General features: G+C 40.7%; 1 protein-coding gene across 2 annotated transcripts; it reads right to left on the bottom strand.

Annotated features, from left to right (window-relative positions):
* Window positions 1–546: 546 nt before the first annotated feature.
* Window positions 547–21,985, bottom strand: NRBP1 (nuclear receptor binding protein 1). 2 transcript variants are annotated; one of them, XM_081943125.1, is made up of 19 exons: window positions 21,837–21,985; window positions 21,318–21,557; window positions 15,668–15,790; window positions 15,232–15,333; window positions 15,055–15,144; window positions 14,664–14,704; window positions 13,751–13,845; window positions 5,470–5,532; window positions 4,821–4,904; window positions 4,651–4,709; window positions 3,483–3,581; window positions 3,253–3,385; window positions 2,511–2,613; window positions 2,254–2,304; window positions 1,966–2,101; window positions 1,830–1,883; window positions 1,615–1,678; window positions 1,480–1,535; window positions 547–1,359 (listed from the first exon to the last, which is right to left on the bottom strand). In XM_081943125.1, exons 2-19 carry the CDS (start codon window positions 21,534–21,536, stop codon window positions 1,261–1,263), a joined length of 1,671 nt encoding a protein of 556 aa, XP_081799251.1. In that variant the 5' UTR covers window positions 21,537–21,557; window positions 21,837–21,985; the 3' UTR covers window positions 547–1,260. The 2 variants fall into 2 exon arrangements, with proteins under 2 accessions (XP_081799251.1, XP_081799250.1); XM_081943124.1 differs by lacking the exon at window positions 5,470–5,532.
* Between the last annotated feature and the right edge of the window lie 1,297 nt (window positions 21,986–23,282).

Raw genomic sequence — 23,282 nt, 5'->3', positions numbered from 1 at the left:
GATGGACCCAGATTGGATCTTGCAATTATCCTGGGACACGTACGTTTATTTGCCTTCATTAATAAAAGCAATAAACTCAGAACTATGGAAGATTTTTTCCTGTTCAACACAGAACTGTTAACACTGGAAGGTCTTCAGATATCAGCCTACATAAAAACTCAGTACTAGGATCTTTTCCAGATGTTACCTAGACATAAAATGTCTGCAAAAAACCCCAAACAAACTCAGAGAACTCACACAACCCAGAAACTAATAATATTTGCTATAGAACATAGTTCCCAGGCACCAAGAGAGCATTTTTCTTCTCTTTTTAAAGCAAAAGCTATGAGCAATTTTTTGGTGAATAAGAGAAGCCAAAATGAGGTTCAGATTCAACCTAGGTGCAGTCAGTGGATGAGAGAATACCTTTAAAAATATGAAAGCGGAGATCAAGAAATTTCAGGAATACAAACAGCCCAACACCAAGAGTAGGAGATCGCACAAAGTGGCTCTTTTCACTCTGTGATTCTGATTCTCAGATTCCAATAACAAACAGGTTGCAGTTAATTATTTACAAAACAATTTATTAAAAATAGGAACAGAAATGACACTTGGAACAGCACCAGCACAGGAAGGGTTGAATTTCTCTGATAAACTGGCTCCAAGCCTGCAGGCATTAGATAATATCCTAAAGGAAAAGATGGTTTAACATTGCCACCTGCTATCTGAACTGGAACTTCCTATCTACTTCCTCTATTGACCAGAGGGAACCCTCACACCACACAATAGATGCAGCCAAGGATACTGGAAGCAAGGCTGGTGCATGTAGCAACTGTGGAGAGGAGAGAGTCCATCTGGAGGGGATAAGGCAATGACTGTGGGGCTAGAGAGTGCATGTGTAATGTGGAGGGCCAGTATGGGGTGGGGTAGAACTTAACCTCTATCCCCCCCACCCTTTTAAATAACAAGACAGACATCTGTGCTGTGCAAAAAAAAAACTCTGTACAATTCAAGCAAAAGAAAACTCCATGCACGTGAGCCCAAAAAGAGGGAGAGGGAAGAAAGGCCATTGGCCACAGGGAAAATAATACTGACAAGGCACACAGCCCTCCCCCCCACCTTGCCCCCCCCCCGCCTTTAAGACTGGCAGCGATTGTCTGCAGGACCTGGCTATAACACATGCGGGAGGCACATCCAAGCTGGCAACGGTGGTGGCAGCGGCTTAGAGTAGTACCCTACACAGATGCAGAGCAGGTACACCTGCTAGCAGCAAGATGGCCATTATGACGACACAGTGACAGCTGCCAGTGCTCCATTCCGCGAGTAGAAGAACTTGTTGAATGCCTCTTCAAGTAAACAGCTAAGCCGGCTTTGATCAGCCTACCAAAGAATGAGGAAAAACACTGTAAGAAAACCTGTCCCTATACTCTTACTGGCTACAATGAAGTTCCGTTGAAAAAGAAGAAAATAAGTCTTTTGGTGAACAGGACTGAAACTTACCTCACTGATGAATCCTAACTGAACCAATTCAGTTGCCAGTTCCTGAATATTGTCACCTAAGGAAGGAAAATGAGAGAATGGGTATGTTCTCTAAGATGAAAAAGGAAAGAAGAGAAGAGAAGAACACAGACTTACTGGGCAGAAGGTCACAGCTCAAGTGCCGATTCAATTTGTCTTCCAGTTTCAGCAGCAGAGTCAACTGAATGAAAGGTGGGGCATAGAAGAAAAAAGGAAATTGCATTTTCACCTTCAACACAAGGTAGAATTCTGCCCCCAAAGGGAATAGGCCATTACAGGCAAACAGAAGCCCTAGACTGGTATAAGTCACCCAGCTTGAGACAGATACATACATGATGCTTCACACCCTCCTCCACTGATTCAATGTTGCACTGCATCAAAAGCACCTGGAAATGACAAAGGAGGGTGATAAGGTGAGGCTTTGCTATTATCGGCCAAGAAGGTGCGGATTAGGGACCAGCCACTCACTTTGCGAGTCTCCACTTCTGCTGGCTCTGGTGTTGGAGTCTTTACTGATGGGGGGGCAATGGGAGATGTCACCACCTCCTGCTGTGGCTGCTGAGGTCGGGGCAGGCCAAAGGCAGTAAGTGGATAAATTCCATTTCTGTGGAACCACAAACAGTATAACTCAACTCTACATATTGCCTGCTAATTCAGTGAACTGACAACAAAGAGGCCAGGTGGGTTTGATCAGGACACTAGGTAGCTTCAGTAACAGAATCCCACTGAGAGTCATTACAGGAGAAAGGAACATACCTCACATCTTCCAAGAATTTGTCTAGTTCCAGCGCTGGGGACTGTGAGAATCTAGGACAAGGCAGAGCACCAATTTAGCTTTTACAACATAAAGTACAGTCACCCTTTAATAAGCCAACTGTCAATTGCTTCCCATTCCAGCTAATATTCTGCTGACCTCAGTTCATTGTATGGAACCAGAGAAACTCAATTCCAAAACTCCACACTCCACCTCAAAGCTCTCCCCCGCCCATCAGTTCCCAACTATTCAAACTCACATCATACGGACACCATCGCGGTCAGCATGGTTGATTTCAGCCAGTACAGCACTCATGTCCAAGTTCTTGGTCATTTCTTCAAGTGCATTCTCAGGGATCATGTCTATCACAAAATAAAAGCTACACATTACACTGTTTTCTTTCACTAACCCATTGTTATAACTAGTGGATTTCCTAAACATGCTTTCCATTTTTCCCCTGAAGAGTTTTAAAAAACCCGAGATTAAAAAAGCAGATTTAAGAAATACAGCAAAAGACTAACCATGCTTGTGAAGAAAGAGGGGAAAAAAGAAGCATGGCTATCCAGAATGCTGTACATGTGCCATAGAAATTTTAAAAAGAAATAAAATATAAATATTTGAGAACCATACATCTCCCTCACTTATCTATCATGATAATGGAAACTCAATCTTGAGAAAGTAGGTTGCTAATGTCTGAATATTAGACACCGAGGTACTAGGAGAAGATATGCGAGAGCATCCAAAACTCATTTCTCAGGCTGATCAATCTTGCTTAGGTACAAAGGAAGCTATTATGGACTTCTCTGTACATCTTGGCTGCCTCCTTTTAGTAGATTTGATTTTTTTCTGCTTTGTAATTTCATTTCGGGGTATTTCTGGATATATTATGAAGTATTAGTTACTAAGCTACACATTCATTTCATACAAGATATTATTTTTATACGCTAGTGAAGGGTTTTGCTCTTAACACGCGTCCACAGACTTCTGTTGGCTATACTCACGCTGATGGCCCACAATGCAATGGGCTGCCAAAAGTTTCAGAGAGGGTACTTCAAACAAAGCCTGATGGAAGAGAAGCTCACGAGCTGTGGGCCGTTTGCTAGGTTGTGGCTCCAGGCACTTCTGAATAAACTCCTAGAAAGGAAAAAGGAAGCCAAATTTTGCGTTAGTTCTGAGAGCCGGGAAAAGAATGGAAGTGGAAAGCAAGGAAAAGAACTGAGGACAGTCTTACCCGTTGTAATGGATCCTCTAGCAATTGGATTGCATTATTAATAGCTTCTTGTGGCACATAGGAAGATTCGCCATTTCCCTGGATCTCCAGCACTGCCATCTATCAGCATAGAAACAGATGTCAATGGGTGATATCTTTAGACCTTTTATTAGAAAATTTCATCAGCCACCATGGAATTTTTTTTCTCATCATCCTACATGTGAACCAAGCAACAACCCTATTTTTAGCTTTCCACTAGATTTTTACTATCAACAAAGAAATTGCTTTCATTTCAACCATTTAATTGTATTAGTCATATATTCTTTCAGACAAGAGGATTCAGACAATCAGGATTCAAATTATATAAGGAATTTAGAAACAAGTCTTAATTGGAAGAGAACAAGAGGAAAAAAATAATGGAACCCTCTCTAGGCCTGTTCTCCAAACCCTGAACTTTTGTTCAGTTTTTGGGGATGTGGGGATAGTTTTTGTTATAAACTATCCCCACATCTTCTTTGTTGAGTGAGGAAGATGACCTTGACAGAAATACAGAGAATAACTGCCAACACAAAGAGGGATAAAACATTCTGTAAGTCCCAAGAAAAGATAACATTTGGAGGAACCTCAGGTAAATGATTCACTGAAGTACAGGTAGTTCCGATTAACAACAATGTGAACTCCTCGATTCTGCTGGGGGTGTTACTTGGAACCCTGATTGGGAACAAGCAGCGGGGTTGTTAATAGGCAATGCTGTGTGACTGTGCCAATTTACAACAGCTCTAGCTGTAGTCATTAAGCAAATCCCACACGCAGGTGTTAGGTGCAACATCACATGACCACCACTTGTGACCTCCTGCCAGTTTCCTGATTTTGCCCATGGGAAGCTGGCAGCGAAGGTTGCAAGTGGAAATCGCATGACCACAGGATGCTGCAGCTGTCAAAATTGCAAGGCAATTGCAAATTAAAACCACACAATTCTAGGGGATGCTGTGATGGCCACAACATCTAGGACTGGACCTAAGTCTTTCCATTAAGCACCACTGTAAATTCAAACAATCACTGAATAAATGGTTGTTAACCAAGAACTACCTGCATAAGAAGGAAGATAAAGCACAGTCCAATTTGCCAGAGAGTCTTAATACGTACAGGTGGGGCTGACAGCTTCATATACTAATTGTCCTCCACTTACCTCTAACGCACACATTCCAAAGGAGTAGATGTCCACTGCTGTAGTGACATGTGCAACTTCTGGAAGAAAGAATAATAATCAGAAGCTATCTCTAAGGCAGAGAGAACAGACTGAGCACTTTTTCTGCAGTTAATACAGAACTACAGGTCCCAATACCCTTGTATTCGTACCGCCATACTCTGGAGCAAAGAAATGGAGGTTCTTCTGTTCCTCACGACATGTCTTCACATGATTGTTGATGGTATCCGGGGCAACTATAAGAGAAGAGAGTTGCAGGAGATCAGAGCCCATGCCTCTCTTTCCTTTCTGGTATACGGGACTTGAGGCAGCTCCATCTAGTTCATCTCTGCAAGGAACCCCAAACAAAGAAGCACTGCTCTTGTCCGGCCTCCCCAGCTTTCAGGCAGCACCACATCATAAGCGAACTCAGAAGCAAAAGGAAGGGATGCCTACATTATCTTCCAGAAACCCCAGGTCTTTTCTGCGTCAACTCAAAGCCAGGCAAAGCAATCATCTGATCTTTCTAAAGAAACGGACATGAGAAGAAACTAGATTCCGTATGTGTACACACATACACACACACGCTACTAGAATAGGTGAGCAGCTTTTGTCCGTTGATGAAAGTAAAAGAGCCCATTCTCCCTAACATTTTTTTTAAATTTTTGATAGTTGCACCAAGCCACTATTTTTCCAGGCAGGCACAGATGCAGGCAAAGCTCAAAGTAAATCCCCAAAGCTGGTACTTTACCCATCACCTTGCAGTCTTATGCAAAGAAAGCAACTTCCCAATAACATGCCCAATTGTTCAACAACACTTACCCCCTATTTTTTTCACAACTTTCTCAGTTGATACCGCAAACAAAGCAATGCTTCTGGCAGCACCTGAACATTTATAATTTCTTTTAAAATATATTTAACTTGCTTATTAAAAGTCCCTAAATTGACCAGTAAATAAAGATAAACAAAGCGGTCAGTGAATGACTACCACCAATTCTTAAGAAGCTCCTGGCACAACAAGCCTCATTTTAGCCAAGATACAAAAATCATCCTGAGAAAATTTGGAAACCAATAAAAGATCCATTGCGGACAGGGTATAACTTCGACTGACATAAAAAAAAAAAAGAAACCTAAGCCAGCGTATTATCCATAGAGAACCGCTTGTCTGCTATGTTCTTCCAATATTAATTAGCTCAGTTAAAGAACTAGTGGGTGCCTTTACACAATGTGCAAAGCATGACTTTTTTTTTTTTTGCTTTTGTATGTGTGGCTTAGATATTCTGCAGTTAGTTAGTCTGTGTATTTAGTTTACTGTTATTTATATTACATAGATCCAGGAAATGGATTAATTTATTAACTAAGATACATGTATTGTACAAATCCAGCCTTAGTCTGAAGGACGGTGCAAACTAATTTATTCTATTTAAGCAGTGTTAAGAGATTTTAGCTCATGCCTCAACTTTTGATAAGAGGAACAGATTGAAAACGCCAGTTTTCAACAGCTGTTAGACCCTATTGAATGACAGAAAACCAGCATGTGGAAGTCAAGCAGCAGAGGGTGCTTAAGACTAATGAGAAAGGTCAACGACTTCTGATGGAAGAGAATATTTGTAGCTCAGAGTTGAACTGTGGAGTCCTTGGTGCTCTGAGCTTGTGGTTTCCTTGCAGACATTTAATTACCAAACTAGGTAACATCATCAGAACTACAAGGGAGTGAAGTATGCTCCCATTTTATATAGTAGTGGCTTCCTCTGTCAGTGTTAGTAGGAGTGTTTTGGTGGTTCCTTGATTAGGTTATTGTTTACTGTTAGTGTTTTTGTCCAAGTTGGTAGTTTCTTCATTATTGGTGTTATCCTGGTATTATCTCTATTCATCTGGGTGTTGATTGTTGGTGAGATGTTTTGGGTTGCTTTATTTCCTTTTTCGCTTTTTGATCGTTTCTTTTGAATGGTATGTAGATGTTGTTTATCTCTATGTGCCTGTTGATATTCCAAGTTCAGAGAGCACGAAGGACCCCAACACAACTATTTCCACCGAACAGACAAAAATGCTGGCAGGACCAGACTGAGCCTGTATACCTTAAACCACAGCCCAGAATAAAATTGATCTAGTAGCACCACTACTGCAGTCAAACAAATTAAAAATATGTTAGCTTTAGCTTAATGTCAAAGTCTACTCTCTAATGAAGTATTTCCAGGTATTTGCTCCTGTCTGAAATTTTCCTGCAATACGTTGCTTTCCTTACATCCATATACTTTCTGTATCAACAAAAAATCTGGTAAGTGCCTGAAAACAAGTTGAAAAAGCTTTTTACCAGGCAACCCTTTTTAGGTTCTCATGAAATAAAACCTTTTTCAGAATGAGAAACTGTAGCTGTAGCTCCTACCAGTGATCACTGTTAGAAATTTTCATTCTATGTATGTACTATATTGCTTACCAAAATAGAGATAGATATAACAATGAAAATAACTCATTTTCCCATATTATTACCATTATTGTTATTTATTATATTAATTTCTTGCTAATAATTTAAATTTATTAGCTGTCCAACTCCAGTGGATTCTACTTGTTAAACAAGTAGTACTGTAGGGCATTACAGTTATTTTGGTATAAACTTTCATGTACTAATTTTTATTAATACTATTATAGTTCTTTAATTTGTTATACTCATGTTTCAATTTCTTTCTATAAGATTATTAGTTCCTTTCATAACTATCTTTCTGTTCATTAATGCTAAAGTTTACATACAGTTTTCTAGTGTTTTTCAGTATGCCAATAGTTAAATCTGTACAATGTAACTTGGTTCTCAACAGACTAAAACTAATGCATACTCTGTACTTCTGGATGAACTCACTAGTAACTCTATCTCTTAACACTGCTTAGAGACTAATAAATGATTCTGGGTTTTTAATGTTGTAAGCTGCTCAAAGTCACTGTGTGTTGAATTGTATACATTTATTTAATAAAAACTTAAAAGCATAGTGTATTATAAATATACTACCGGGTTTCCCCGAAAATACAACATAATACAGCCATGCCACATTTTTCTGGTGGGCAAAAATATAAGCCCCCCCCTGCATATAAGCCCCCTGGACAACCCCCCAGGCAGAGCGCCGCTCACCAACCTAGCCGTATCCCGAAGATGCCAAGCCGCGGAAACATGGGGGGAGGCAAAGGTAATCGCATTGCTTGGCACCTTCGGGATACCGCTAGGTTAGTGAGCAGCGCTGTGTGCAGCTGAAGAGGGGGGTTGGCGGGCAGCTGCTCTCTTGCGAGCGGGATCCCAAAGAGCCGGGCACAGCCTCATGGGCGAATGGCTGTGTTGCGCTGTCGCAGCAGCACAACATAACAGCCATGAAGCGACCACGCTCACTAGCAACCACCCGGCAAACCCTCTTTGCAGCTGGGCACAGCGCCATTCACTGACCTTGGGGTATCGCCAAGCCACATGAGTGCCTGTTTGCCGTCGCCTGGCTCCCGCGGCTTGGCGTCTTCCAAATGCCAGTAAATGGCGCTCTGCACGACTGGAGAGGGGGGTTGCGCAAGTGGCTGTTCCACTCTCGCTCACCCACCTCCCAGCCTCATGATGCCCTGGTCCAGCTCTCATTGCGGAGCCAGGGCACCTCCGCCGCTGCCGCCATCCCAGCCTGGCTTTTTTTGTGGCTTCCAACCCGAGTCTTTCGGCGGTGGCCGCTCTGGGCTCACGCTCTATGGTTGTTCGCTCTGCAGGCAGCTGGCCCACAACCATAGAGCGTGAGCCCAGAGCGGCCACCGCCGAAAGACTCAGGTTGGAAGCCGCAAAAAAAGCCAGGCTGGGATGGCGGCAGCGGCGGAGGTGCCCTGGCTCCGCAATGAGAGCTGGACCAGGGCATCATGAGGCTGGGAGGTGGGTGAGCGAGAGTGGAACAGCCACTTGCGCAACCCTTGTGCAACCACTTGTGCAACCCCCCTCTCCAGCCGTGCAGAGCGCCATTCACTGGCATTTGGAAGGCGCCAAGCTGCGGGAGCCGGGCAGCGGTGAACAGGCGCTCACGCGGCTTGGCAATACCCCTAGGTCAGTGAATGGCATTGTGCCCGGCTGCAAAGGGGGTTTGCCGGGTGGCTGCTCGTGAGCGTGGTTGCTTAATGGCTGTTGTGTTGCGCTGCTGCAACAGCGCAACACAGCCATTCACCCATGAGGTTGTGCCCGGCTCTTTGGGAGCCCGCTCGCAAGAGAGCTGCCGCCCGGCAACCCCAAAACAATAAACCCTCCCCCCATAATAAAGCCCAAACCATATTTTGTAGGTAAAAAGAAAATAAGACCCTGTCGTATTTTCGGGGAAACACGTTACTTATTTTAATAAATGTAGGCTAGGTTCACCATATCTCATTTTGCTACTGATTAAGGATTAAGCTACAACTGGATTCAGGAAGTCTAAAATTAACTATATTATCGCTGAGCATGATATGTAAATCCAGATAATGAAATGAAAGGGATTCCATCTTTGTCCTATCATAGGCACAGCTTAAGCAAAAAAATAGTGCTTCCTTTTCATGCTGCCTCACTCTCCTCTCAGCAGTGTATGGCATCTGTTTTTTGCAATCTTCCTAGACCACATGGACTTGGTACAAGGTTCTTTTCAGTCCTCGTTATTGTTGGACATACAATTATCCCAAGGTTTCCTCTCAGCTGGAAACTCAAAGCCACAGTCTCATCATCAGCATCTCTCTTCCATCCAAGCTTTTCCTTTCTTTTAATCAGTCCCCAAGGCTTTTGTTTGCCAGACTTGGCTAAAGTTTCACCGGATGTTCATCTTCATTGCCAGCTCTTTCCTGGCAACCTGTCTGATTGTTCAGTTTCAACCACTCTACTCTGCCATAAACAGAAAGGCTGGCTTACCTGTTATACCTAGCACTGGGATAGGGAAGGCAAGCGAACACCCAAGGGATCCTTCTATAGCTGAAGGGAATTGAACAGTTCCAAAGCAGAGCCTAATTTTCTGATTCAACTAGAAACCCCAAAAGGAATTCAACGTATGTCCCTAACCTGGACAACATTTTAGCACTCTTATAAGCCTCGCCCATTGTCCCTATAAACAGTTGGCCACAGCTCAGGCCACAAGCAAGCAGCAAGCAAAATCCCAATCATGGCCGCAAGGGAAGGAGGTAGCAGCCGCTCCTCAGACAAGAGCAGTTCACATGCAGGAGGAAGCATGCAGCAGGACAGAGAAAACACAGACCAGAAATGAGAGAGAAGGGCAGGACTCCTCTCCAACCAAGAGCCAAGGGCAGGCGCAACTATACTAGAGTCATAAGCAAGGGACACTGAAGGGAAAAAGGAGCTTTTGTATATAATACATATATATATATATATAGATGATGCCATTTATGTGTATATATATATTATTATTATTAGTTTAGAAAGTCACAGTCACATCACAGAGCAGAGAGATTTGCTCACCATTAGCAAAAATCCTATGAAAGACTGTTGGCAAAAGAGAAAGAAAAAGAGAGAGGCAGCCCATCAGCAGGAAATAAAACTCAAGAATTGATGGAAGAGCCAGCCTTTCAGCTAAGCCACTGTACCTCCAGTAGCAATGGGACAGACTGTGTTTGTCTCATGAGGACAGAGTGAAGGGTTTTTTTTTTTAATCCCGAAATCTCTATAAAAATCCACAAAGGAGGTCAGTGCTCAGCTGTTCTGGGTACACAGTCTCCATATGACGTGAGACGGGAGCCAAATATACCACCTACATTTGGCCATCCACCGCCTGCAAATTATCTTCTACTTCTCAGAATCCTTAGTCCACAGCCATCTTTCCACCCTCTACCACTAACCATTCTTTCTCTTGACTTGCTGTTGGATGGCCCAATGAAACAAACAAAATGTTAAAAGTTTTGATATTTGTGTAGTTACTTACCAAGCACATCTAAATTATATTAAATTAGCCAAAATATCTTTACCATCCCCAAGGCATGCCACAATTTTTGAGCAGCCCTAATGTTTGGAAACTGAAAGTTGAAACATTTGACACGCCCTAGGTCACTGGCCAAGTGCCTTTCCTTGAAGGAGGAGAAGAGAAAAGGTTCAGATGGAGGATCTGCCTGAAAATAGAAAGCCTTTCTTGCATTTCATTCACTTGGGATATAATACCTCTGGGTGATTGGTTAGAAGAAAAATGCTGTTCGTCTATCTCCAATTCCTTCAATTTTCAAAAATAAAGGTGGATTTTAAAATATTTTAGTATTCTTCCAACTATTCCCAAGGAAAGAATATATTCAATGAATTCCTACTCTACCTGGTAAATCCCTATCAGAGATTTTCTAAGTTACATTCCAACCGTTTTCCTTCTCCTTCCTTTTTGGACTACACCTCATTGAGAGCTTGTCCTCTGAGTTAGTCATTCAATTTCTCCAACCTCACCTCTGTACCACTGCCTCTGGACTCCTCAAGGGTAGCCTCTGGTGTTGCTGAGTTTGGAAACCTACTGGGATGCATTTGCCTTAACTATGGTAATAGAATGGGGAAGAGGAAGAAAAAGCAGAATGAAGAGTGGAAGAATGGGAAGACCTCAAAGAAACAAAATTTGTTTTAAGGGGGAGAGAAAGAATGGGACAGTATTTCTTAATAAATTAGGACAAAGTTAGAATTAGATCCTCATTCACCCACTTGCACTCTTATGCTTCTATAAAGCAGTTAGGGAAGCTAAGTGTGATCCTTTAGATAACTCCTGAGACGGTTCCATGCAGGATGGGTTACCTTTCCTGCCATTCAGCACCCTAGCTTCCTTCTCCTCCCTATTCTTCAATGGGAGTTCTTGCAGGAAGTCTTCCTCGCTTCTGAATTCGACATATTTCTGCTTGCTTTCCTTCTCAACATTGCATCAAATAGGCAAAAGGTGGGTGCATTAAATTTCCTTTCAAAATATTTTAATTATATTTCAATGGCATATATCATTACCAGTTGTGATCAATTTTTCATCATTATAGTATTTTTAATAATTGTTACTAGGATGCTGAGGAAAGAAACGAAAAAGCAGGTGTTTATTTCAAATAGCTATTTGAAGAATTCTAACTTCACCCAAGTGTTCTGGGACAAACACACAGAATTATTCCTTATTCCCAGGGAAAAGCAGTCCTGGAAGCACAGCGATCACAAAGCTACTTAAGATTGCTGCGTGTAAATTTATTTAAGCTGCCATTAGTCACTGCAAAGCAAACTCTGCTCAGTCTGCTTATTCTCAACTCATGTGAATTACCTGTTCAGAACATGCAGATTCTAATCCGTGCACCCTTTCCTCAGACCAACAGAACTGTCCATCAAGACACAATACAAACTACACACATAGTGGCGAGTGTTCTAGTTTTGTTCTTTTGTAAGAGATGGCCAGTAAACATGACCTTCTATTCAACCAGTGTTGAGCTAGGCTTGTTTTAGGTTTATTTCTTGGGTTTAATTAGGTAGTAATCCTAATAGAAGATAATTACTACAAAAATGTTCTTCAGGTGCAGTGATAGATGTCTGTGAACCCAACTGCAGAATCAGCAACTTTTTAGTCCAGTAAAGATTCTTCCTCTACCTCAAAAGGCACAGAAACACAAGGTCTTTCTCTTGATTAATTTTATCCGGAGTAAGATTAATTTCAGAATTAGAAATCTTTTTTTTTTTTTTAAGAATTGTTTCATTACACATCTCTTGGAACTACGCTTTTGTTATTTGGAGGCTTGAGTTGTTCCAATTTCCACTTCTTTCATGAAGAATATCTCATGTAAGTAAGACTGACACTAAGATCAGTTAATACAATAACCTACTTCAAGAACTATCTTCACTTTACTACTGATGCTAGATTCATGGAGTGTATGTGTGGTATGCGTGTGTGTTTCCTTTTTACTTGGATTTTGCAAGCTTTGAAAGGTTCTCAGAGTAGTTTTATTTACTTGATCCATTCTGCATTAAACCCAAAGACACTCACATCCTAAATATTACTATTAATACTTTATATTATGAGGAATTTGATTCCAATATACTCATAATGCCCACCTCCAAATACTTGGAAATTGAAATGTGAAAAGATGCTATTCTTATGGCATTAAAGGTAATCAGATAAATGTTTGAGGAACTTTTTACAGTTACTAAATATGACAGCATTGTGTTATTTTGGACTCTGGGGCAACATAGTTACATAAAGAACATGATGTATATTAATCACTAACTTCTGAGAGTTCAATGTGGTAGGATATACAAATGTAATAAATAAAGTAATATGAGAAGCATATGCTCATATTATCCAGCTTATGGACTTCCCCCTGGCATCTAAGTTGGCTATTGGGGAACCAGAATTATGGGTTTCTGAAGCCAACATAACTATTATGTTTGTATGAGTTTTGTTTTTCCCCATAATTGGCTAGCCAGAAACTATGTTTATATCAATTTATTTGTAGCATTAACATAACCATGGTTAAATCATGATTAATACTGTCCCATAAGCTTCAAAAGTAATCTTGAGAATTTTCATGAATTAAACCGGCATAATTCATTGAATAGGACATAAGCAGCAGGAAAAAAAATGAGATGAATTGCTAAGCATATATTTGTGAAAAATGGAGCAGCCAATAGCGATACTTTGCTTGTTTACTAACAGCTCACTAACTAAGACTGGCCACAAGAAACTGACAGCCCAGGAAGCGAAACAAAGAGCTCTGCCCATCCTGCCTTCCCCTACAATTCTGATGAATCAGTGTGTTCAACTGCAAAACTGGCTTGGAAGCAGCCAAGAACAAGCAGCATCCCCAAGGTTCCAAATGTTTGAATGACGGAGATAAAAATGAGTTGACAGCAGAGTTTTCTGCCTGCAAAGGAGTAAACAGAGACACTACAAAAAGAGGACAGAGCAGCCTGCAAGTGGCAAAAGGTCCAGGAAGTTTCCAGAGGTCAACAACAACAGATGTAAGGTAGAGGCACCAGTTGCAACAGTGTCCTGCTATACAGACATAATATATGCTCCAAGTCCTAGAGGTTTCCTTGGACTAATATAAAGCTTGAACCAATATCAGGGAACAAAGCAAGCCAAGAATGGAATTTTAGTATACATTAAATCACAAACTAATTTCACAACAGCCTCACCTGATCCAATCTTAATAAGTCCGTTGTGCTGGATGAAGATGGTATCACAAGTCAAGTTTCCATGAATGATGGGAGGATCACAGGAGTGAAGGTAACTGGAATAGCAACACAATAGAGAGTGAATCACAGCTACCAGGTATACAAATGCATCGTTTGCAAAATCAGTTTGCAGGGAGAAGGAAAATGTATTTTTAGTAACAGAAAACTCATCCTCATTTCTATTATTTCTGGTGTCCAAAGAATGTAAAGTTGTGTTGGTAGTTTCTGTTTGGAATCCAAGTCTTTTTTTTTTTTTTTTAGCTTTCTAAGGAAAACTTTACTGTGCTGCTGAAACCATATCATACTCCAAAGGCTCTAAAAATCAAAGTAAGCAATAGAAGACGCAAAATTCTTCCCTTTACTTTTTTCAAAGACCTTTCTTATACAATTATATATATATATATATATATATATATATATATATATATATATATATATATATATATATATATATATATATATATATATATATATATATATATATATATATATATATATATATATGTTTTCACATTTTGAGCCTACGCTTGAAGATGGCAGGTGCGATCCTGCCGAAACGTTGCAAAGACAATCTCAACTTTACACGGGAAAAGACCCGAATACAACAAAACCAGCATATATATATGCTGGTTTTGTTGTATTCGGGTCTTTTCCCGTGTAAGGTTGAGATTGTATATATATATACACACACACACACACATATATATATATATATATATATATATATATATATATATATATATATATATATATATATATATATATATATATATATATATATTCCACCGAGCTTCTGAAAAAGTGGAATTATTTGTACACCAACATTGTGCCTAAGACCATCCTCCCTTTCAAATATGTAAAGGCACATACATACCTGAGAGCAGAAAGGATTTGGGTGCACCAACGCTTCCAGGCCTGCAATGCAAATGGAATATCACCAAAAAGCTTTCAGCATCTCCTGCAAAACTAAGCCATCATTTGGTGTCTCTACAGTGCCATTTCTATTCTCCTTACTTCTGGGCACTCTTGATTTGCAAATCACCGCTGGTTTCCTTTTACTTTGCTCCAGAATTGGATGGATTAGCTTAGGACTCTCAGACAGGAATCAGGCTTACTAAATAGATAGATAGCCTTTTTTTTCTCACGGTCTTTGGCAGAAAGGAAAGTAGTACCTTGGCCAAGGGCTACAGACACACACACACACAAATAGCACAAACACAAATTTAAGGAGTTGGGAAGAGAGTATGAAGTTGGGAAGAAGTTACCTTTTCATTCATGGTCTTGTGGTTTTTCTTCGTTTTCTTCAAAAATTGCTTCAGGCTACCAGAGGACATGTATTCCGTAATGAAGATAACCTAGTAATAAGGTGGAAGTTATTAACTGCTGGTGCTTCATATTTTTCCACACTAAGATAAATGACAATCACACAAAATTCTACTTACCCTGGCTTTATTTTCTTTCACATCTGCCCAGTATTTATGGAATTTCACAATGTTCAGGTGCTCCAACTGGATCAGGTTGTCAAAGACAGCTTTGACCTTTTCCTGCAGCAGCAGCAAAGCAAAGCAGTGTAAACAACTCAAGAAAAGGAAAATGCCATTAGTAGAGTTTCAACACAGCCTGAAACTGAGCTCATCTACTTCACATACAGCTCTTCATCTACACTTACACCCAAGGCTGCAAGATGGAGGGTAATGGAGGCATTGGTTAAATTTAAGTCAAGCAAGCAGACTAAACAATAGAAAACAATCCTACAACTCCTTCATTCTCGTCTGCTTGATTCCAAGAAACTTATTCATAGTCACACAAAAATTTGAGTCCTCATACAACAGATATCTTGTCTGCCTTTTCACAAATCTTCATTCCAGTTTCACCAACCTCTTGAAGCTTAAAATTCTTGCGTTCAGAGAACTGGACTTCATTCCAAACCACCTCCACACCTTCTTCTGTATCCATTGCCAAATAGGCACTATCAATTCCAGGAACATTGCGTTGATTAACCTAGATGGAAATGGACAAAAATAAAAGCCAAATTTCAGGCAGACTAAAAAGGTTGCTGTAACTGCAACTTATTGCTATTTGAAGATGAATCCTGCTGGATCTGACCAAAGGCTATGTAGACGAATCTCACAAAACAAACGAACAGGTGAATTTGGTAAAATAAAAAGTAGGACGTAATAAATGTCCTCCTCTGTTGCTCCTCCGCAACTAGAATTTGTGTCCCTCCTTGAGGAAGATGGGAGATCTAGAAACACTAAAGATGGAAGGATAGTTACCCACTACAGATATATACATCACACTATTTTCTTTCAGGATCAGAATGAAATATATAGTATGCCAAAGAAATTTTAAAAAAAGATGGGAAAACACAAAAGTCAGCATAGCTAGAATTTAAACTAACACAATTTATACGGTATTTTTCCATAATTTTAAATCTATGCAAACCATCCTTGCTTCCACCATGCCCATACTCCACATCATAGCGTAGTGTTTGTATTATTTCACCTGTCCATTTCTTCCTTTTTCAGAATCCCATCAACACTGCCCAACATATCGATTGAACTTTCTCGTCCTCTGAATCCATTCACTCATTTTTCATATTTTGTGCAATCTGATCCCCCGTCATCCTCCTTTCAATGTCTTTTCATACTGGTCACTCATCACGTTCATTCAATATCCATTTATTCTTGGTCCTATTTCTTGTTTCACCATATAGCTTCATTAAAACCCAATTCCACCACATTCGACTTACTGCTACATTTCTTTTAATATATCAAACTCTCACTTTCATATAACAAAGTGGAAAGAACCACACTCTTATAGCTTATGAGGAAGTATGGGAAGAAAACTGGAGGTAAGGAGTTTTGGCTTATGTGAGAAAAGACATAAAAGCCTGCATAGCAGAGATATGGGAAGAAAATGGAAAAGAGACTTTAACTCGCTGTAATTCTGGCTACAAATTTATTCTCACAGTTTTAAATATTACCTCACATTAATGTTAAAGTATTTGCCAGAAACCTATTTTGTTTTTTCAGGTAGTCCCCAGTTTTCACAATTGGAACGGAGAATTCCATTAACAAACTACACAGTCACTAAGTGAAATATTCCATGACCACAAACTTATGTTACCTCCCATTCATAGCTGTTAAAGAGAGTCACTCTTGGTCGTTAAGCAAAAGATCACATGACTATAACCCAGGGGCGTCAAACTGATGCCTGAGGCACAGGCCATGCCTACCCCAGCTCCGTGAAGGGATAAAACAGTGTGAAACATCACATAACGGCAACATGATGTCGTGAGAATGACACCCGTGCTGTAACCTGCAATTTTACGGCTGCCACTGTCAGAAACTGGTTGTGAAGCTCCCATATGTCAACCATGTGACCCCAGGGATGCTACGACGGTTATAAATGCAAGGACTGGTCATAATATAACATTTTAGCACCCTCATAACTTCAAAGAGTTGCTAGACAGGGGCAAGGTCTACCTGTATTATTTCTAGTTTGCTATCTGCATCAGGCTGAACACAACTATAGACAGGATTTTTTTCTAAAATGGGTTTAAATTACAAGAAAACACATTTCAACTGAAGATCAAGAAAATGTCCTAAAATGAAGAGCTGTTCAGTAATTAAACAGACTATCTTCACATTCACCTAACATGCTGTATCTGTCAGGTTATCTGTCAGGGATTCCTCTATTAGACAGGTGGCTGAACTACGTGTTCTCTTTCTTAAAGTATCAAAGATTTTTTTCTCACATTCTTTACCAACTTCTCTTACATTCCACATCACACGTGTGATTCCACATCTTCCACGTGTCATCGTGGTTACCAGATAGATCCATAAATTATTGATTATAGCTTGATCAGTCATGAATTTGTCCAATCCCCCTTTGAATCTGTAAACTGGTAACTATCACCATATTTGAATTCAATTATTGGGCTCATATAATACTTTAAAATAAAGAGAGATTATAACTCAAGATTAAGATGCTCTGTGAACTAGTGAACTAATTTTGATTATACCACGCAGTATATATTGTACACATCCAGTCAACTGTAATTTGTTCAGTAAACAATAGTTGTACCTTAAAATATTTCTAACTTTGATTCTAAATCACCTGCATTTCACTTCAATATAAAGACCTCTACATTTCTTACCAACTCGAGGAGTCTCTTATATCACCCATGCTTGAGATTTTCTGAATACGGAAGGAAAGTAAATTCTGCCATCACAGAGCTGCAGGAGGAGAACTGTGCCTATGACAGAAGTCTTCTTAGCATTATTGTGTTTCTGAGCACTCTTATTTTTAGCATTCCCTTGACTTTAATTCTAAAGCTCAGAGCAGCACCTATTCTTAAGGCTTATAATTCTCAACTCTTCTAAGTTCAAGCTTCCAGTGCCAGTTGTTTCTTCAAATTCCTGTTTACTTTATAACGGTTAAATCCAAGTGAAGGCAGCCTGTAGTCTTAACCCCACAAGTTGAAGCTGCCAAAATTCAGTGGATAAAACCAAAATTATAGTATAGAGAAATGATTTTCATTTTTAAAAGAGTACTAAAATATATGTATTAAATTTCAAGTAAGAATGCATGTGTTGTATTAAGGGGGCAGGAGCACAAGAGATGAAACGTTTGCTGACCTCTCCAATGATATCACCAACACATTCCGTACAGCTCCCAGAATTAAAAGAAGTCATTAAAAAAACATTTTCCTACTAACTATTCTAGTCCAGTGATTCCTGAACTCTTAGGTAAGATGATATAACAAAAATTACACAATCACTCATGTTAGGGAATCACATGTCTCTTTGGTTGCCCCTCCCTTTTCTTGATGTATAGCCAAATCATCTTGTGGGTCAAGCCAGCGAGTCACACATCATTACCAAGCCAAGAGTCAACCTCATTATGATCTCAGAGATATTTAAAAGTATACACTGCTCCTGAAAGACAGGGGGATGGGGAAAAGTGAGAACATCAAACAATTGCATGACCTAGAGAACAGCTGCAAACAGCAGAGGATGTTGAAGTGCTGAGTCAAAAATGTGTACAGAAAACCAGCAATACAAAATCATCCAGCTAAAGTGCTGGTGGCATGGTTAGCAGGCTTTAGCCAATCTATTTTAAGAAAGGAAGAAGAAAACAAGGCAAAAGACAAAGCAACCAAAGCTCCAGACCGAACAAAACACTACACTGAGTTATGGACCACAAGAGGGGAGGAGATAAAGGGTGTTAAACAAAGGCTACAAAGAGAATCTGTAAAGGAAGCTAACTTGATCCTCCCTCCAAAGTTACTAAAGAACATATTAGCCTTACCTTTTTAAGATGAAAAGAAATTGAAAATCTTAATAAAGCTGCTATGGTATATCAATGTCTATGTATAGTTCACAAGTAGGAAAATATAAAAGCTGTCCCCCCCTTCATGTTCTCAACTGATATTGTCAAATATATTATTCATAATAAAGGTATATACATCCATAATGGTTAGTAGCCATTAATAGCCTAACTTAGAAGCAATAGATCTACAGCCCTCTTTTTCTGGCCTTCGGATTCCTCTGGGGTGACTGCTTCAAGGCATAATTTTCTGCTTCGAAAAAAGTACTGTACTTTACAAATATGTATTTATTTATAAAAAGAAAAACTGCTTCCAAAACTAGTTATATTGTGCTCCTACCCACTTGCGAGTCTTCAGCTTCTTCCGAATGTTAAATCCCTGATCAACAAAAGGCCATCCAGCCCAGACTTAGTTCATCAGTAGTCACCATCATTACATTTTCTGACAGAGAACTCCATAGCACAGATTGTGTTTTCTTTTCTTTTAGTATCAGTGATATTCACAGAAGGAGAAGGGCATGAATCTTGTCTTTCTGTATTCAGCAAAGGAAACCTATCTTGTATATCTAAAGGTTTATGTACTTGCATATTTAAAGGAAAGTCTTTCCAATGAATCCTACACTGGATTTAGGGTTGAATTAAAAAGCAGAAGACAATCCAGAATTAGCCAAGGGTCCCTCACAGCAAAATTTTTGAAATAGAGACTAGTAGCATTCAATCTTCAGGACAGCTTATTGAAAATAAACCATCAGGATGACTAAATCAAGACTTTCAATACACAAACATGATAACATTGTAAATATCTATGCTAGCCCAGCTAAGTCAATTTCTCCTCAAAATCAGCAATAATGGCTAGTTTTTTCCCCAGCCAAATGACCCATTATCCCAACACTCTAGACTTCATAATGTTCAGGACAACACATTAGTTTTCACAAAAAGGGACACAGCCTCTATTCAAAAGGCTGTTCTAAAATCTTCAATATAAAGTTATGATCTTGTTAATCTCCAAAGTTCAATTACCTAAAATATCCAAAATACCTTCTAACTCATAAATAACTTCCTTAATAACAAGAGATATTGTCCTATATTTAAAATATCAAGGAAGAGAACACTTCCTCAAAACACACCCCAATCAAGTTTCAGTCAAGGAAACAGAAAAAAACCATTGATTCTAAAGGACTGGATCCACAGCAGAAAACTGAAGATGGGATCATATCAGGAGCCATATATTACTTAAAGACCATTCAACAATTGCCAGGCATATAGGAAAGGTCTTTCTCACATGTTATCCCCATGCTATAGAAGACACATTCTTGGAGCTATGGCGAGATCATTTCAGGAGTGAAGGCTTTTCTTTTTCTTCATGTCTTCAGTTAAAATACCCTTCAAGTAAACTAAACTTCTGGTGATTTCATGGACATGTTTGTGCTGTTTTCTTGGCAACAGTAAAAGGGGGGAGGCTTCCGGGACTACAATCTACAATCCTGGCATTAAAATCAGTTTCTGTTATTTTGATTCTGAAATTTCAAGTGTTTATTTTGTATTGGTAGTCCCTTTGAAAATCATCTGGGGAGACCAATGAAACAAAAACAGCAACACAAGTAGGATGTCTTTAAAAACTGTTTTTCTCTTTCCGCAAAAAGAGTTGCTTTATAACAGCTGTAAAGCACATAATTTTCAGTCAAATTCCTTAGTTCAAGTCCCATTTTCTATTGATAAGGTTGGAAAAAGAAATCCTAGCAATCCAAACAGACAATTCACAGCTGGCTAGACATACAACCGTTGACATAAAGGCAAAAGCCTCAGATTCCTAAACAAGAAAATATCAGATTGAAATGCTGTCTGGACTACCTTGATTATAAACAGAGGCACTTCACCCCAAACCTACCACCGTATTAAAATAACTACTACTTTTCCTGTCTCTGTCTAAGAAGTCCTAAAAACCGCTTAGGACTAGTCAAATCTCAACTTCCACACGATAGGACCCAAGTGGCCCTCTCACAGTCCTTGACAGCTGTTTATCTACAAACCTCTGCAGCGTGGATCCCAGGAGACACCCAGAGCTCTGGGGGAAAGGAACTTTTTCTACAGCCCCAACCTCCTCAGGATTGCTCCCCTTTTTGTGCAGGCCTCCCAAAGGCGCCAGCTTCGGGTCAGCCGGAGACGGTGGGAACGCAGGGGCTTCGTCACCTACCTCTTCTCGCCTCTTCTGCCAACGCCCGCAAGGTGATTCCTCTAAGATTTCGGACTCGTCTTCGGACTCGTCCTCTTCTTCTTCCTCTTCCTCCTCCTCTTGGGTGGCCGCCGCTAGCGGCGGCGAAAGGGAGGTCATGCCGGATCCCGCAGACGCGGCCTCGGGTTTCTGATCGGAGCCGATATTGCCCGATACTTGCTTGGTTTCGCCCTCAGACATCGCCGCGACGGAGGAGGCGACCTACACGTTGGAAGAGAAGAAGAGACTCCTCTCAACAGGAGGGCAGGAGGGGCGGAGGCCGTTCGTGACGCAGCACCAGCACGACGCGCTTCCGCCAGAGTTACGCAGGCCCGCCCCACTCCCCCCCCCAGCGCGAGGGGCAAACGGGGGAAGCCGGCCCCTCGCGCTCCACCAACCCGGCGTGACAAGGCCTCGGCGCGTCCATGGCCATCACCCTGGCGACGGGAGACCGCTGTCCCCCAGCCACGACAACCCCGCAGCCCCTAATGTAGAACTCACCGGGGCGCAGGCCAGCCTCCGCCACTACTCACAACCTGAAGCCCAACTAAGAGACAACCAGCCGCGCCGCGACGGGAGGCGCTCCACCAGGGACGGCGGAGGCAGGATTTAGTTCGAGCCAATAAGAAGCCGACCTGCGCATCAAAGACGCTTTGGGATTGGACAGATCGCTGCAAGGCGGGTCCCGCGGTTGTTCTCATTCAACTCCAGCCGCCCGCCGAGCTCCGGTGGGACGAGGCGACGGGGCGGGGCCTTTATGGCTGCAGAAAATGGAACGAGATAGTCCTGCGCACGTTGATTACTTTTGAGTGCCCGGGGCTTTGCGTGACCCACAACCAGCCCGCGCAGAGAGCTGCTCCATATTTCCAAGCGGTCTGCGGAGCCATTGCGAGAAAGTTTGCTTTCTGATCGCTGCGTGAAGCAAAGGGAGAATTGGCTGCGCCTTAGCTCCTCTTAGATTCATCACGGAAATGCCGCTAATCACATACATGGCTAAAACAAAGCTCCCTCTGATCGCCATAGAGTTTCTTGATAATAGTTTTTTTTTTATCAAGACAGCCCTTGATAATAGTTTTGAACATTGGTAATGGAGCAGAAAACTTACGCACGAATTAACAGCTGGTTCCTACATAGCCTGAATGTAGCGATAGTACACTGAATCATAGTTGAGTAAATCAGAGTTTTGCTGGAATTGGCCGAAAACTACACAAACCTTGATGCATGTGGTTTATCTGAGGTGTGATCTAAATAAGTTAGCATATCAAAACTTTTCTAATTAAGCTTCTAATTCTTCAGGTGCTGGTATTGAGATATACATTATCCTCAGCTGGTGGTTGTCATTTTGGTTAATAGGCAATATGAATTTGTGCAATCCCTATCTCAATGGGTCTCAACTTTCCTAATGCAGTTCCTCATGTGGTGACCCCCAGCCATAAAATTATATTTTCCGTATTTTTTCAAAAATGTGTTTTCTGATGGTCTTAGGAGACCCCTGTGAGTCGTTCGACCCCCAAAGGGGTCCCGACCCACAGGTTGAGAACCACTGCTCTATCTAAAGCTATAAAAACTGGTTAGATTGCTACAAGTGTAAAGCCTAAACTAGCCCAGTCAGTTTCCACAGTTGACTGTAGACTGGAACTTGAGTCTCCATTTTTTTACAAGTATTTGCCATTAAATTGCTGTCAAGTCCTAGCAGCCACAGATTTTCTTCATGACTATCTTAACTACTCCATCACATTTTATTACCCTAACTCTACGATATCCTTTTTGAGTTATAGTAGATACAATTGCACATACTCCTCTTAATTTAAGTGCACATAAAGTTGTTTAAAGGTATTTATTGGCTGTTTGATTTTCAATTCCAAATGATTTTGAGCACAGAATATTTTATTTCAAATTATATTTATTGCCTTAAAATAGTTTATTAGTAAATGTGACTATATAATT

This window comes from Natrix helvetica (genome assembly GCF_964273705.1).
Source record: "Natrix helvetica genome assembly, chromosome: 2".
Lineage (NCBI taxonomy): Eukaryota > Metazoa > Chordata > Lepidosauria > Squamata > Natricidae > Natrix > Natrix helvetica.
The sequence above is the reverse complement of the archived record's forward strand: the minus strand, read 5'-3'. Positions and strand labels throughout refer to the sequence as shown.